Raw genomic sequence first — 15752 nt, 5'->3', positions numbered from 1 at the left:
TTTTTTTTTTCAGTGATGAGCTGATGGTCCAGACACAGATGACACAAGCTAGCTTTAGCTAACAGTAGCAGTCGCCCGTAAGTACACACTTTCATCTTGCCCAAATGATTGTGAGGTCTTGGTCGGTCTTGGGAATCAGACAGGCATCATATCGGTTAGTTGGAACATCAGAACACCCTTTCACTTCAGTTCTTGTCGATCGATTCATCCACCGGCCGGGCCCCTTCGCTCTGCAATCTGCAATATATCTGCATGCGTGCGTGCATAGAAATGCTCTCTGTCATGAGAGGCCGGGCTGATCGAGACCCTGCGGCATGCAGATGCAGATGTCTCTCACCCAAGCAAAATAGTCACACGCTAGCTAGCTAATCAGGCCGTACGTTTTTTCTGCAGTTACTAGATTATGTGTTGTGTCAATTGTCATGCTTACTGATTTGCAGGGGCTCCAGAACCTTAATTAGCTTCTTCTCTGGATGGACAGCTAACGAATCATGCATGTACACTGATCGATCCAAGAGTGATGCTACTAGTTGATGGATTCAGAGCTATCAACCCATCAGTAACACAATTATGCATGTATGATTTGCAGTTGAAGGGATCAAGGGAATAAGATGATTTGCAGTAGAAGGGATCGAGGGAAAGTCTTCAGCAGAATTCAAGGGAGAATAAGATGAAGAGCATCAGATTGACAGATTACATGCAAATAGTATACAATTAGCGCAGTTTGATGCTAGGGATCGGAGGTTCTAGCACTAGCAGGTAGATGGAGCCCCACAAGGGTTTTGGAGCTGGAGGCTGGAGCCATCCACCGCCGTAAGCAGCCCATCATCTTTTCCGCGCGCGAATGCATGACGGGACCAGCAGCAGTATATCCCTGTCCAAATGATTAGGCTTCGGGCCTTGCAATCAGACAGACAGGCCTGCATGGTTGGAACTGCACAACCCTAGCTAGCTAGCTAGCTAACTTTGTCGTCCGGCCTGCTGGGGGTCCATCTCCATTAGCGAGCTGCATTTGTATACTCCTACTCGGCTACTCCGGAGTATATGGTGCAGTCAACTTGCATTGCATGGAATTGCATGCTGTGTCCAGGGACCAGAGTACCAGACTGCAGCCAGGCTCCACCCACAAGGCCACAACGACAAATGCCTCTCATCCATGCGAATAGTCAGACACGAATGGACGCACAGTTTTTCAGAGCTCGCTAGCTAGCCCGTATCTTTCAGAGGGACACTTTTCTTTGTTTCTTTGCAGACAGATGCATGATCTTCAGATCTTGTGCGTGTACTTTTATGCCTGCTGATGATTTAGCTCACGAACCTTCAAGTGCACAGCAGGCAGCAGCCGCAACAGCCAACAGACTAGCTGTCACACTACCATACAGTCAGTGCTGGATGGCCAGATTGTTTCATCAGTTAGGACGAATTATAATTAATCAACTCGCCGAATCGTTTGATCCCCACACGCGCTCTACGTACGCGTCATGCTTGTATATTCATCACAGTATGTATAGCAGATAATAAGAGTACCACTAGTATGCAGAATGAGAGAATCAAGGCAAGAATGAGAGAAGGTGATCAGAGGCGGTGAGAATGACAAGGCAACAACACGACGACTACATCAGACTTGGTCATTCACTCGTTCTCAGTCGTCAGAATGATGAAGAGGCCGTGACGACGGTTGGCAACACAGTATATAAGATCTTGAGAGACTTGAAGATCGAGGATGATGGCCATGGCCCCGTCAGAGATGCAGTCAAGTTTCTGCACATACACAGTAGCATAATCAGTACAGTAACCTATGTTACCCTGAATAAATATCCATGCATGGCTCACTGTTTACAGATCGAGAGCCTTTAATTTTGAGCTAGGATTAATTAGGATAGCATGCAATGCAAGCAGCTATACGAGTAGTCCGCTACTACACCAGCTGGCTGGTCCTGCTCCTGCAGCTTTTGAGATCACTAGTTCCTGCACGAGAGAAAGAATAATCAATCAACGTAACCGACGCCGACATGCATGCATGCAGTAGAGACCCACATAGATATGGGCAACAGATTAGCATGGGCCAGCTATGTATATGTCAGTATGTGTAGAAGCAGCAGCTGGCCCTGTTTAGTTTCCCGTTCAAAATTTTTTTATCCATCCCATCGAATCTTTGAACACATACATGGAACATTAAAACATTAAATGTACATAAAAAAATAAACTAATTACACAGTTTGGTTGAAAATCGCGAGACGAATCTTTTAAGTCTAGTTACTCTATGATTAGCCTTAAGTGCTACAGTAACCTACATGTGCTAATGATAAATTACTTATGCTTAATAGATTTGTCTCTCAGTTTCCTGACGAGCTATGTAATTTGTTTTTTATTAGTTTCTAAAAACCCCTCCCAACATCCTTCCGACACATTCGATGTAACACCTCAAAAATTTTCATCTCCAATCTAAACAGGGCCACTACCAATGAATGATCGTTCTGGCTCTTACACGGCCGGCCTATATATATTCATGTTCTCTGGCACTAGCTAGCATGGAGATTGCTTGTCGTCGCTCGTAGGTGAGTAACTAGGTATAGGTGTGTAAACAGACATATGCATACTCCGTGTTCTTAATAGAATGTCGTTTTTGTACAAACAAATCTGGACAAAATCGTAAGGAAAAAAAGACACGTACTCTTTTTTAGGATGGAAGGTGGTGGAGAAAGTATACAATATGGGCTAAGAAAGCTTTTGAGCTTGGAGGCGACCTCTAATGTCGATACTCTTGTCAGCAAGCTGCTATCAGGAATTACTCGGGGAGTGAAGTTAGGATTGTGTATGTGTAGCTTGAGCAAAGAGCATATTAACTGCAGCTTGAGTCACTAAATTAACTAGATCATCTATCGATCATCACATGAATACATGATGCATCTGGATACAGTGTAGCAGTATTATTATCACATCAGACTGGTTTGTGTGTGTGTACACTGCACACCAGGCCAATCACCGAACTAGCTATGACATCGTCTTGGAGATGCACCAGGTGGCACGACACAGCAAACGGATTGGATGATGGTATGTTGGAATAGATCGTGGACGTCATCATAGGCAATTAGGCATCAGTCCACAGGAAACCGGAGGTGACTGTTCCAATTAACATCTTAGGGCCTGTTTAGAAAGTCTTATCCCGTCTGTCTCCATGCTACTACACTCTACCTAGAGAACGAAGTGTTTAGGTGTGATTTGGATTTCCTCAAGTTTAAATGTTTGAGTGGACAAATAAATCTGAATGGTACCAGATTCATTTGAAAAAACTATTTTCAAAACCTATCTATCCCTACTACTAAATTGTGAAAATTTCAGTCTACCTCCGTAATTCTGTCTGCCCTGTGTAGTTTTTTTTCGCTTGTTCGCAGGCCACTCGCATACTCGCTTGCGGCCCACTCTAGTCACAAGTCCGAAAATCTTCAGCCTAACTCGCTTGGCCCACTCCAATCACCGCAGCCCGCTCGCTTGGACCACTCCAGTCACTGCACAGTGCAAAAATCTTCAATGTATCAAAGGATTCGAACCCTGGACATCAAGTTTAGAAAACAAAATACCAACCACCAAGCTACATGAGCCTAGCTGCTACTCCCTCTGTTCCAAATTATAAGTCATTTCAAGAATCTTGGAGAGTCAAAGCATTTTTAAGTTTGACCAAAAATATAGAGAGAAATATAAAGATTTATGTCATAAAATAGGTACACTATGAAAATATAACTAACAAAAAAACCTAATGATACTTGGTTGGTACAAAAAAATATTATTATTTTGCTATATAAATTTGGTCAAACTTGAAAACTTTTACTCTCTAAGATTCTTGGAGTGACTTATAATTTGGGACGGAGAGAGTATTAAACAATACCTTTTTAATTTATCATAAAACTTCTGCCATAAAATAACTTTTTCAAACCACTATAATCATGTTATAATGTCCCTGATCCTCTTTACCGGATCCATGTCCGATTCAGTTTGTGTCTAATAAATATTGGTTTTCTTTCTTTCGTTTCCTTGGGTGCACATCATTTGACTTTTTTTTATCTTCCATCCGATTACTTTATTTGAAATTTTATTTTTTTTCACCAGTTATCCTCTTAGGTGACTTTTTCCATTGACTTTACTTTTTCTAAAAGAAAAGTTATGGACCTTTGAATCGTTGATTTTTGTCCAAGCAAAAAAATTTTATTGTCAAGTTGTTAATGTAATTTTTATTAGAAACATATTCTTATTTAAACCTTGATTAACATGTGATTCAATTAATCAAAATATGGATACAATTTTAAATAGTTTTATTATCTAATCTGGTCTAAATAAGTGTATCTTTACAATCACTGATGAGGGTTAGCATGTGAAAACTAGATTTAGTTTCCCATCATAATCTAAGAGGATAGATTAATCATAAACATGTCAGTAACTAACTTTTTGTTGACTTTAGTCAGAGATTAAAATTATAGATTTTTATGGTCTCAAATGGCACAAAAAACAGTATTTAACTATAGCATTGTAATAAATGGGCTAGCGACAATGTTATTTTGAGGCTAAAATTAAACTATAGCAACAGGCTCAAATTGCTAAATTGAATGTGAGCATAAGAGCGGTATACTTTGTTTTTCTTGAACTATAGCAACACATGGATAGAATGAAAAAATATTAAATTTTAAATGATGAAACATAAATAATACCGCCCTTTGTACTAAATTATAGGTCGTCTAAATAACTTTTGCTGCGCACGTAGATACACGATGTGTCTAGATGTACAAAGTAAAAGTTATATATTTAGAAGTCAAAATGACATGTAAATTGGAACGAAGGTAGTATGTACCATTTATACGTTGTTCACCATGAATGTTGGATAGTTTTTTATTTTTTCGTTGCAATGCACGGGCATATTTGCTAGTATTTAATAAAAAGAAAACATCTCCTCTCATGAAATAATGAGTAATCAATAGAGCTCTCTCCTTTTTCGCAAAAAAAGAAAAATAAAAAAGTAGCCAGCAGGCTCAATCCTTCCTGCGCGGGCCAGCAGCCGTGGGCCCTCAACCCTTCTATTTAGCTAGGCCCGTGCCACAAAGCAAGGTGGGCCTCGGCCCTTTCTCTTGGTTAGCATAGTTTGTTTTGTTTTATTTATTTATTTATGTTCCTTACCATTTTTGCCATTTTTGCTTTGCCGTTTAGGGGTGTTTAGTTCCCCTTTGCCATTTAGCATAGTTTATTTTGGTCTATTATTTTACATAATAAAACTAAACACCATATAAATTTTTTGGTAAAATGGTTGCCATTATCTATTTTGGATTTTTGCCTTAAGAGGCCATAATGAGAGCAATAAATTCTATATTTTGGATTGAACTAAACATAACCTTAAAAATTTTGGTATTTTGCATTTTATAATTCTAAAGTAGTTTGCATTTTATATTTTGCATTCTATTCACAACCACAATTTACTAATTCTCCTAGTGAGGTGGACTTCTCCTAGTGTTTTAGCATTCAAAATTTAGTATAAAGTTTCCCTACTAAATGTCTTCTAGTAGGATTTCCTAGTGTTTTGACTAGTGGTAGTATTTTATAACTACTTAAAACACTAGGAGAATTCCACTATTTTGGTAGTGATTGGATCTAACAGCAGGCCCTTATATTGTTCCATACCAACGAGAAAAAAAACAATTTTGGATGTCCAGTCAACACGAACCCACCAGTAGCATATATATAGTCCAGGTGCCGGAATCCAATAATAGAATAGAGGTCTACTTAAACAAACATAACACCGATACAAAACCTACGAATAACGCTAGAAAAATGAGCAGATCAAGGTGATTCATGCTAGAAACATGAGCAGCTCAGCTCAGATACGGAATTATGTATAGAGGAGTTCGGTCAAAGAGATTCGGCAAATGCGCATTTGGCGTTCGTCATAAAATTTTTGACAACCCGGATTAGGCAAATTCTCATATTTTTCTAGTTTCATTCCGGCATTTGACAATGTTAGCAACTTAAATATATTGGTTATTCTTGTCATTGAGGCTATTTTAGAACTTGTATAGTAGAAAAATAGGCTCCAACGTATATGTTATTTGGTTTTGTAAAATAGAAATTTGACTATCCTGTGATTTTTAGTGACCATATATAATCAACTATTGCCACTAGCTATCTGATTTTGTAAGATAGCAAGGTTATTGTGGACTTATTTAAAAAAAAGTTATTTATTTTATAAAATGACTAAATAATACAATTTGGCTACTAATTTTAACCAAGCTCATGGAGTTGCTGATATTCTTCCCGTGGTACGTGACATTGTCTATTAACAGTGAGGCATATATGGTCACTCATAAATCTCAAAATCTTCTGATTTAGTATTTGAGAGTTGCTAATAGTGGGATAGGATATGAGTTTGTTCATAGGAGTGATGGTGTGTGCATGTATGTGAGCGTCCACGTCTATTATAATTCAAACATTTAAAAGAGAGTCGACACTTAATAATAATGATGCTTAATAAATTTGAGACGATAAAGCATTGATGACCACTAAATTATTATTTTAGCTATGTACAATGTCTGGTGAAATGTACTCTCTTCGGTCTATTTTATTTGGTGTACACGCATATCAAGATTCAATCTTTAAAAGTTTGACCAATAATTAGGCATTATTGGAGTTGAAGGGCCCCTGGTACCATACATACATCCACACATCTCCTTCTTCTCCCCATGGATTGTCCCACTGCATACTCACCGCTCTCTTGCTCCCAAATTTAAAACCATACGCATGAATATGCACGGGAAGTAGAGGATTTTGAGGAGTGAGAACACCATGGATGGAAGTTTGAGGGGGAAGGAAAGGCTGGAAGTTGAGAAAGATAGGCAAAATGTTTTTTCGATTGTGGGACCAAACACTGTTGAGAGTCCATCATAACTAAGGTCATGTTTAGTTCGCAAAAATTTTCAAGATTCCCCGTCACATCGAATCTTTGGTCGCATACATGGAGCATTAAATATAGATGAAAATAAAAACTAACTGCACAGTTTACCTGTAATTTGTGAGATGAATCTTTTGAGCCTAGTTACTCCGTAATTGGACAATATTTGTCAAATAAAAACGAAATGCTACAGTACCCAAAAATAAAAAATTTTGCGAACTAAACAAGGCCTAATGCCACCTGCTGTCCATTAATATTGCCCTTGCCCTTGTCAAGCCTCAAACTCTCTCCACAATATTGATCAAACTTGAGGAGTTTTAACTGTCCAAGAATGTTGAAATGACTATAATTTGGATTGAAGGGAGTATTAACTTATATGAATCTTTTTGTTTAGGATTTAGGTACCTAATTAATCCAAAAGAAGATTCAACTATAAAGCTTTACTTCTCGGTGAGCACTACAAATGATTCAAGGTCTTTTTTTAATTAGGCCTTGTTTAGTTTCAATTTTTTTTTTGGAAAAACAACACTGTAGCACTTTCGTTTTTATGTGACAAACATTGTCCAATCATGGAGTAACTAGACTTAAAAGATTCATCTCACGATTTAATGTTTTATGCATGTGCTGCAAGATTCGATGTGACGAGCAATCTTGAAAAGTTTTTTTTTGTTTTTGGGGTAAACTAAACAAGGCCTTAGTATAGATTTTTACAAACTCGATCGATTACCCAGAGAAACTCCGATATGAAGCCCATTGATAATCATCGTGTGTCTTCTCGTAGTCCGCCACAGCAAGGCTGGGGTACGAGTACGATTGCTTGGGACGGTGAACTCGTACAACGGTACGAGGAAGACCGGAGGTCCGAACCTAACCACAACACACGTGGGAGAAAAAGGAAACGTCACGTGCCACACGTTCCCCCAAACGTACGTACAGCCTCCCGTGTCCAGGTACTAGTACCATCGGGCGGGCCTGTACTCACGCGGCACACGGCACGCGCACGGCTGTCGACGGGAGCCCGGAAGGAAGAATGGATCGACCCGCGGTGCTGTCGCCGGCCGCCGGCCGTCGCCCGTCGCCGTGCCGGGACTGCTTCACCACCGCCAGAATTCCAAGCAGCTGCCTGTGCTGCACGTACGCCGCCATATGCCGGCTTTGCAGGGTTTTTCTTTTTCTTTTGCATTTCCAGGAGGAGACAGGCTTTGCAGCCTGTGGGATTCGGATGACCGTGACGCGTCACTCACTCCGTGGATTTTGACCAAACGCCATGGCTGCTGCTCCGTGGCTTCTCAGCTCCGGCAGCCTCCTGTACCATCGACATGCCGAACACGAAACCGTCGTGTTCCGACAACGACCACTTACCCTACTCTATTCACAAACGCATCTCGACAAGTATATATATATATATATATATATATATGTCCAAACAACGGATTCGGTCATCGGTCGTATCCAAACCCACTACTTTACCAGACTCTGCGATCCTATCCCTCCGCGCGCTCATGGCGATCAACAACGACGACGACCGGTGCTGCCCAGCGTTCGCGGGAGCCGACGACGGCGCCGAGAGCGCGACGTCCATCGAGGACCTGCCCACGGACGTCCTGTCCCTCGTGCTCCGCCGCCTCGACGGCGCGTCGCTGGCCGCGCTCGGCTGCGCGTCCGCCGCCTTCCGCGGCCTCGCCGCCGACCCGGCCGCCTGGCGCGCGCTCTGCCTCGCGCTCTGGCCCTCGCTCCGCGACGTGCCTCCGTGCTGCGACCACCGCCGGCTCTTCGCCGACGCGTTCCCGTTCCCCGCCGTGCCGCTGGCAGCACTGCCGCCACAGCCACCAACGCCCGGCGGCGGCGGCGGCGCCGGCAGCAGCCTCCCGCCGCTGCCGTCGCGCCTCGTCTCGGCCGTCGACCTCCGGCATGGCGGCGCGTGCGTCATGTCCCGCGCGGTGGAGACGGACGCGTCGTCGGCCTGGTTCCTGGGCGCGCCGTTCCGCGTCGACGCGCTCACGCAGGAGGGCTTCACGTTGCCGTCGCCGTCGCCGGCGCCCATCGACCCCGCGGACCTCGAGCTCAGCTGGGTGCTCATCGACCCGGACACCGGCCGCGCCGTCAACGCCTCCAGCCGCCGCCCCGTGTCCGTGGACCGGCGGTGGCTCACGGGGGAGACCGTGGTGCGGTTCGCGCTCGTCCTCGGCGGCGGCGTCGTGCTGGACGCCGCCGTCACGTGCGACGAGCGGTACGGACATGTCAGGGAGGTCAGCCTGTGCATGGAGGACGCCGAGGGCGGCGGCGGCGTCAGCGGCCGGGATGGGCTGGCCGTGGTCGCCGCGGCCATGGCAGGCGCCAGACGGGGACGTGGCGCTGAAGAGGACACCAGGGTGCGGTACCAAGAGTTCGTGAAGGGGAGGGCGGACAGGAAGGAGCGGAAGGCCCGCCGGGAGGGCATCATCGACCTCTGCTGCTCCGGCGTCGGAGCGGCGGCGTTCGTGGGGTTCCTGGTCATGCTCACATTCCGGTGACCGCCACGAAAGTGTACAGCACAACTGCACGAGCAATGTAAATAGTGGAAAAGGGAGAGAGATAGTTGACATGCGAACTCCACACATTTGTAATTTGTAAATAGCACGTACATAGGCCTTGTTTACTTTTTAAAATATTTTATACCAAATATAAATAGTACCAATTTCGTTTGTATTTGACAAATATTATCCAATCATAGACTAACTAGGCTTAAAGATTCGTCTCGTCAATTCCGACCAAACTATATAATTAGTTTTTATTTTCGTCTATATTTAATACTTCGTGCATATGTAAGATTCGATACGACAGAAAATCACAAGGCCATAGTGCACTTTACAGGATACTACTGCATGTTTTAACAAGAAGAATAGCATTTTAGATAATGGAAGCTGAGCTAAAGAAACAATGGGTTTAAAACTCTAAAAAACATCTGTACAAGCTGATAGTATATGAAATTCCGTCGATTTTAAAACTCTAAAAAAAATGTCGATTTTGAAATCTTCCATGCAAAATGTCAGACGGGCACAGCCATCAGCCAATGTCCAGGAACCACCAAGGTAAATCACACGAAAAATATGGCATTTAAAATCCCTGCACAAGTCCTGTTTTACAAAATCCAGATGCCCCAGAACGGGCATCTCGAAATCTAACATTCTTGGTGCTCGGTTACATGAATACTATATGACAATACAGTTATTTGGGAACCAGCAGGATAAATGCTTACAAGCACTGCTATAAGCACTCTACATTTGACAAGCTATACACAAGTTTTAAGAAATAAATCATACAAAACTGACAAGAACAAAAACAAGGGGGACAATCTTTGTCGCGGCAAGCAGCTCCATAAGACTATCATTGGTTTTAGATAAACTCCATACAGACTAGTGAGCAGTCTACATGTGCGCATTTTGCAACTCACGATATATCAAATCGATGAACTCGTCATTCTACATGTTGGACACAACAAGAGGTTAAATCATATATAGCAAATAAATATCAATAAATTGCACAGTTTTATGCGAGGCATACCAGAACAAGTCTCTGGAGGGCGTCCTTAACTTCATCCCTTGAAATAACAGGTCCATTGTTGTGTGCAGGGGTCAGGGAAGGAGGTGGAGACGGTGGGGGAAAAGGTTGGAGTAAGGGAGTGCCATATGGAGGACGTTGAGCAGCTGTTGGAGTTGGATGAAGAGGTGGTGCTGTAGGCATCACGGATGAAGCTGGTGGTGCCACAGATGTTGAAGAGGGTGATGGAGATGCAAAGAAAGCTGGTGTTAGAAGATTTGCAGAATGGCTGGCATGCGGATTTGTGTCATGGAGGGGAAGTGGTGGAGCTGATGAACCCCCTAAAGGATGAGGTATTTGATGTGTTGGAGTAGCAGATGGAACAATCAGCGGCACATGGGAAGATGCGACAGCCTCAGTCGATGGATGTGCTCTGGCAGCCATTTGTGCACTTGATACACTCGCAATGCTAGCAGCAGCCTGTGGGTTGTTTAAAACAAAAGGTAAGTGGGCAATACGCTATGGAAGAAATAGAATAATAGCCCAAACTATATACAACCATGACAAGCAAGAATGTATCAATCAGGATGAGGCAATGGTTATCATTTTGAGATTCCAGATATATAAAGAATATTTACTATTGACCACAACTTGAGCTTCTGCAAAAACTATATCAAAATGAAGAGAACATACGTTGAAGTAATTAACCAGTGATTCTTCAGGTGCATCCGAAACTAGAGCAGGGGATGACAGCTGAGGTTCAAGGGGGCCATCTATAGCAGCAGATGTCGGAACAGCCTCCAGTTCTTCAAACTCACTGTTGCACATTAGTAGATACTACATAGGTGAATCCAATATATTGATCACAACAGAGCTTAGAATGTGGGAAAAATATTGCCCAGTGGATCCAGAAACTAAACAAAAATACCTTTTTGTGGTAGGCACTTTTGGTTTTGGAGGCACCTTTGCATAAGCATTCAGTATTCTGCAAGAAAATGTATTGAACAAAATTTGAGCAAAAGGGAAAAGTTTCTGTACCTACACAGGTCATATCAGAGTCTCCTATAATAACTCTGACCCTCATGTATCAAATGAGCATCATTTACTAGTAAAAAATCCCTAGCAATCGCATTTATTTTCTTTTCAAACCCCTCTGGTTTTCTTTTGAGATGGGCATACCATCTGCTCTGAGGATTGGTGGAAAACAGATAACTTGAATGGCATATAACAATATGTATTATTCTTGATTTACATATCAAATGTATTAACTCCCTCTAAATGACTGGATAACCTTCCATAACTATTTATTCACAAATCAGTGAATGCACAGCAAATGTGTTTCTAGTGGCTTAGGGCAACTCCAGTGTAGACACCGAACCGAGGGAGCAGACTTTGATTTGATTTTTATGGTGCGCATGCTCTAGTGTATGTAGGCCCCATGGCTAATAAAGTATTTGCTCTCTCCGCTCTCTCACACAGCAGTTGGATCCGTCTCTTTGTATGCAAGAAATAGTTTTTTAACCTCCACAAACCTCCACGGTTCGACTCATCTGCTCTGTTCGCTTTTCATTCTGACACCTACGGTTCGACGCCTGTAGTGTTTATGGTTTGATTTCTTGCGCCATTGTTCGCTTTTTTTGACACACTGGAGCTGCTCTTAAGATTGCAGTAAATGAAACTATAAAACTGAGTAGTGATCAATTTTCAGTTATGATTTATGAAGTTACGAAATATCCCCATCCCAAGTTCAGTCCTACAACCTGTATATACACATTGTAGTTCCACCTAGAGAAACAGAAACTGCCTTTTGTTGGCATTGTTCAGTCCTAGAGAGTTAAGACTTAAGATCCATCCATTTGTCGCACGATAAAGTCTATCCACTCTCGAGTTGAAGTTAGCTTGAATTACACATAGCAGCTCTATACCCACCAGCACAAGTGGAACAAGCAGGAGAGAAGCTTTACCTTCCAAAAAGGCTTGCGACAGCTTCACAATCATGTTGATTATAAAACCAAATACCATTTACTTCTTGGGCAGCATTTCGATACAACAAATATGGTGGCTGAAGTTCGTATTCAAAATCACTTAATAGATCCTCCACCAGATTATCTGTTAAGAAGACACTAATAAGCTTTTCAAATGAGGAATCTGGCACAACAATCAGTTTGCCTCTAACTGTACCACTTTAACAAGCACAAATATGAAAATAGAAGAATTGAGACGCTAAGCACTAACCACAAAGATTTAAATATCATAATCACAGAGCTTCATTCTTATTGTGCAGAATAAATAGAATTCATATTAAAGAATATCAGCATTCTGCTACTCAGAGGTCAAAGCACCTAGATCCCAGTACTGTTTCCTTTTGTTTTTGCCAAGAGTACACATCTCTGTGCTGAATGTTAACATCTACTTGCGAAAAAAGAAAGGAATTGATGCACAGGTATCTGGAGTACTTACTGAAAAGTTCTCAAATGGATAAACTTTTTTTAATAATAAAAAAGAGCTACTTGCCCTTTTCATTGTTGTCCCTAGTGCCATTTTGTCACCTTTCCTACTTGTACAAATTTAACAGCACAAAATAAAGAACTAAGAAATAGAGCTGAGGTTAAGTACTAACCCACAAAGAATTAAAGATTATATTCAAGGTCAAAGCACCTAGAATCCCAGTATCCTTTTCTTTTGCTTTTGCCAACAGTGCACATTTCTGTGCTGAATGTTTACTTCTACTAGCTAAAAAGGAATTGATGCGCTGGTATCTGCCTATCTGGAGTAATTATTAAAAAAGTTCCTCAAATGGATCATTTTTTTTATCTTTTAACAGTTTTACTTGCCCTACATCATTTTGTCGCCTTTCCTATTTGTACATGTTATTAGTGGTAGCATCACGAGTGGTTTGTAAAACATAATGTTGGAAGATCCGATGTAGTCACTAATACGAGAAGCTAGAGCAGTCAGCCAATCAACGAAACCTTACATTTCTGAATTGCAACAAAACTATTTAGTCTGCTTTAACATTTAGAGTTCTTATTAGGCTGCTCGGAAGGAATGATTAATTGTGATCCATACTCCATATCCTAAATGTCCCAATGCACTCAGCGACGGATCCTACAAGCACAAAATGTACTAACCAGCACGCAAGCTAACAACCAAAGCAACAGGCGAGCAAATCAGTGCAGATCGTACCAGTGTTGCGCCTGTTCATGACAATGAACTGGAACCTCGGCTGGGAGTTCCTACATGCGATCCAACAGGTTCCAGAAGCAATTAGATCACCGACGCACCGAAGGAAACCCTAGAGTAGAACCCTCGATTCCCAGATCCCCGTGACTCACCTCTTGACGACGAACAGCGACCCCTCCACGTCCTTGCGACTCTGCACAGCGCAAAGCAGAGGGAAAAAAAAAAAGAAACAAACCCCGCATCAGATCGGGGTCGGTCGGATGGGGATCACAGGGCGGCAGAGGAGAGGAGGGGGGGAAATCGCTGGCTCACCCACTGGTTGAGGTCGATGTTGAAGTCGTAGAGCGTGACGTGCGCGGCGGTGATGAGGATGTCCTCGACGGCCGGGTCCAGGCGCTGGAGGACTGTGAGGTTGAGCATGCGCGTGGCCTCGGCGTCCATCGCCAGGTTCGGGGTCACCTTCCCCCCGTTCCCCTGCGGCGGCGGCGGCGGCGGCATCGCTGGACTGGGGCTCGGACGCTCGGTTGTTGGGGGTGGATCTGAGGTGGGTCTAGCTCTCTAGCAGGGAGAGAGAGGAACTGGGGGGGGAGTGAGCTGAGCAGAGGAGGATGTTTCGCGAACACCGTACACGGGACACCTCAGTCCTCACTCGACTCGTGCGTGGATCATGGATGCACCAATGGATTAGGTCTTGTTTATTTCCACCCAAAATCCAAAAAATTTTCAAAATTCTTTATCACATTAATATTTAGACGCATGCATAAAGTATAAAATATAACAAAAATAAAAACTAATTGCACAGTTTGATTAAAATTTACGAGACGAATCTTTTAAACCTAGTTAGTCTATGATTGGATAATAATTACCATAAACAAACGAAAGTGCTACAGTGTCACGAAAAAGTTTCGGAAAAGAACTAAACAAGGCTTTAGTAAATCCAAAACAAATCAAATAAAAATTAGACGAAAAAAATCAAGTCTAATCTAGCTCCAATACAAAATGACTAATGTCCAATCCGACCTAATTTAATTGGGTTCGAGTCTAAATTAATCTAGTATGATCGTATAATAACAAAATTAGTGCAAGTACATATTAATCCTATGTCAAAAAGTAGACGCTAAAACTAAAAAAACGTGTCCAACAACTTAAATTTTAACAAAACTGACTTAAAACTTGTTGGAGATCACTCAATCGATTGCTTTGTACTTTATGCAAACTAGCAAATATATCTGTGTTGCAAGAGCTCAATATATATAGGAATCAAACTTTAATATCATTGATAGATGTTGTTCTAACTCTAACTCGTATGAGCATGGAGTATGGGTTGGGGAAATACACGATATGTAGGACGGGACCCAATATGCATTAGAATTAGACTCCGTATCCATCATAGTTAGACATAAGTTGTTCTAACTCTTATGAGTATAGGGTTATGAGCTTGGATCTTGTACAAACACGGAGGATGTTAGTGCAGTTTGGAAAGCAAAGTTTTTTTTTTGACATTAGGCATCTATAAACCAATACATAATTTGGCTAGAGGTAGTAGTGACTATTAGGGTTGTCTTTTATTGGTCTTATCTTTATCACTGAATTGAAAAAAAAATATAGATTATTCACACCCTCTAGCTATCTAAATATTTTTAATTAGAAGGTTTCTTTAGTACATATTTAAATTTACTATGTATGCCTCTAGATCTTATGTCAAGCTCCACCACTGCAACAATCTAGTGAATCGGGTCTTTACACATTAATAAGTGAATAGCACAAATGTTCTATAATCAATTTACATATAAACAATCTCTCAGTCAACATATAATTAGCATGTCACGATAGCACCATTTATATATTATCGTATAAGTTTATGTACCTAAATGACACTATCATACAAATTTTAGAAAATAAATATCAAAATTCAAGACTTGAAGACCCAAATGACATTATAGTAAAAGTTTAAGGATCCATAAATCAAAATAATTTATGAGTTAGTGACCCGTATGACACCACTGTGTAAGATTAGGGAGCACTTGGGAATTTTACTCTTTAAAATGTTTCTTTTAGACTCTAGTAGGTAAACATAGCAATGTAGCATTGCCCCAGCAAAACTGGACAAGAGATCCTGAAA

At 41.9% G+C, this 15752-nt stretch overlaps 2 protein-coding genes across 2 annotated transcripts; one reads left to right on the top strand and one right to left on the bottom strand.

The window, feature by feature from the left end:
• On the top strand, positions 8431-9616 carry LOC8079837 (probable F-box protein At2g36090). The gene has a single exon (XM_021446224.1). It carries the CDS (start codon positions 8431-8433, stop codon positions 9439-9441), a length of 1011 nt encoding a protein of 336 aa, XP_021301899.1. The 3' UTR covers positions 9442-9616.
• On the bottom strand, positions 10001-14291 carry LOC110429749 (mRNA-decapping enzyme-like protein). The gene is made up of 8 exons (XM_021446223.1): positions 13943-14291; positions 13783-13823; positions 13634-13683; positions 12412-12556; positions 11376-11432; positions 11141-11264; positions 10472-10927; positions 10001-10389 (listed from the first exon to the last, which is right to left on the bottom strand). The coding sequence occupies exons 1-8, from the start codon at positions 14126-14128 to the stop codon at positions 10336-10338; spliced, it is 1113 nt and encodes a 370-aa protein (XP_021301898.1). The 5' UTR covers positions 14129-14291; the 3' UTR covers positions 10001-10335.

This window comes from Sorghum bicolor, chromosome 8, assembly GCF_000003195.3.
Source record: "Sorghum bicolor cultivar BTx623 chromosome 8, Sorghum_bicolor_NCBIv3, whole genome shotgun sequence".
NCBI classification, from domain to species: Eukaryota; Viridiplantae; Streptophyta; class Magnoliopsida; order Poales; family Poaceae; genus Sorghum; species Sorghum bicolor.
Note: the sequence above shows the minus strand (reverse complement) of the source record. Positions and strands in the feature narration are given on the sequence as shown.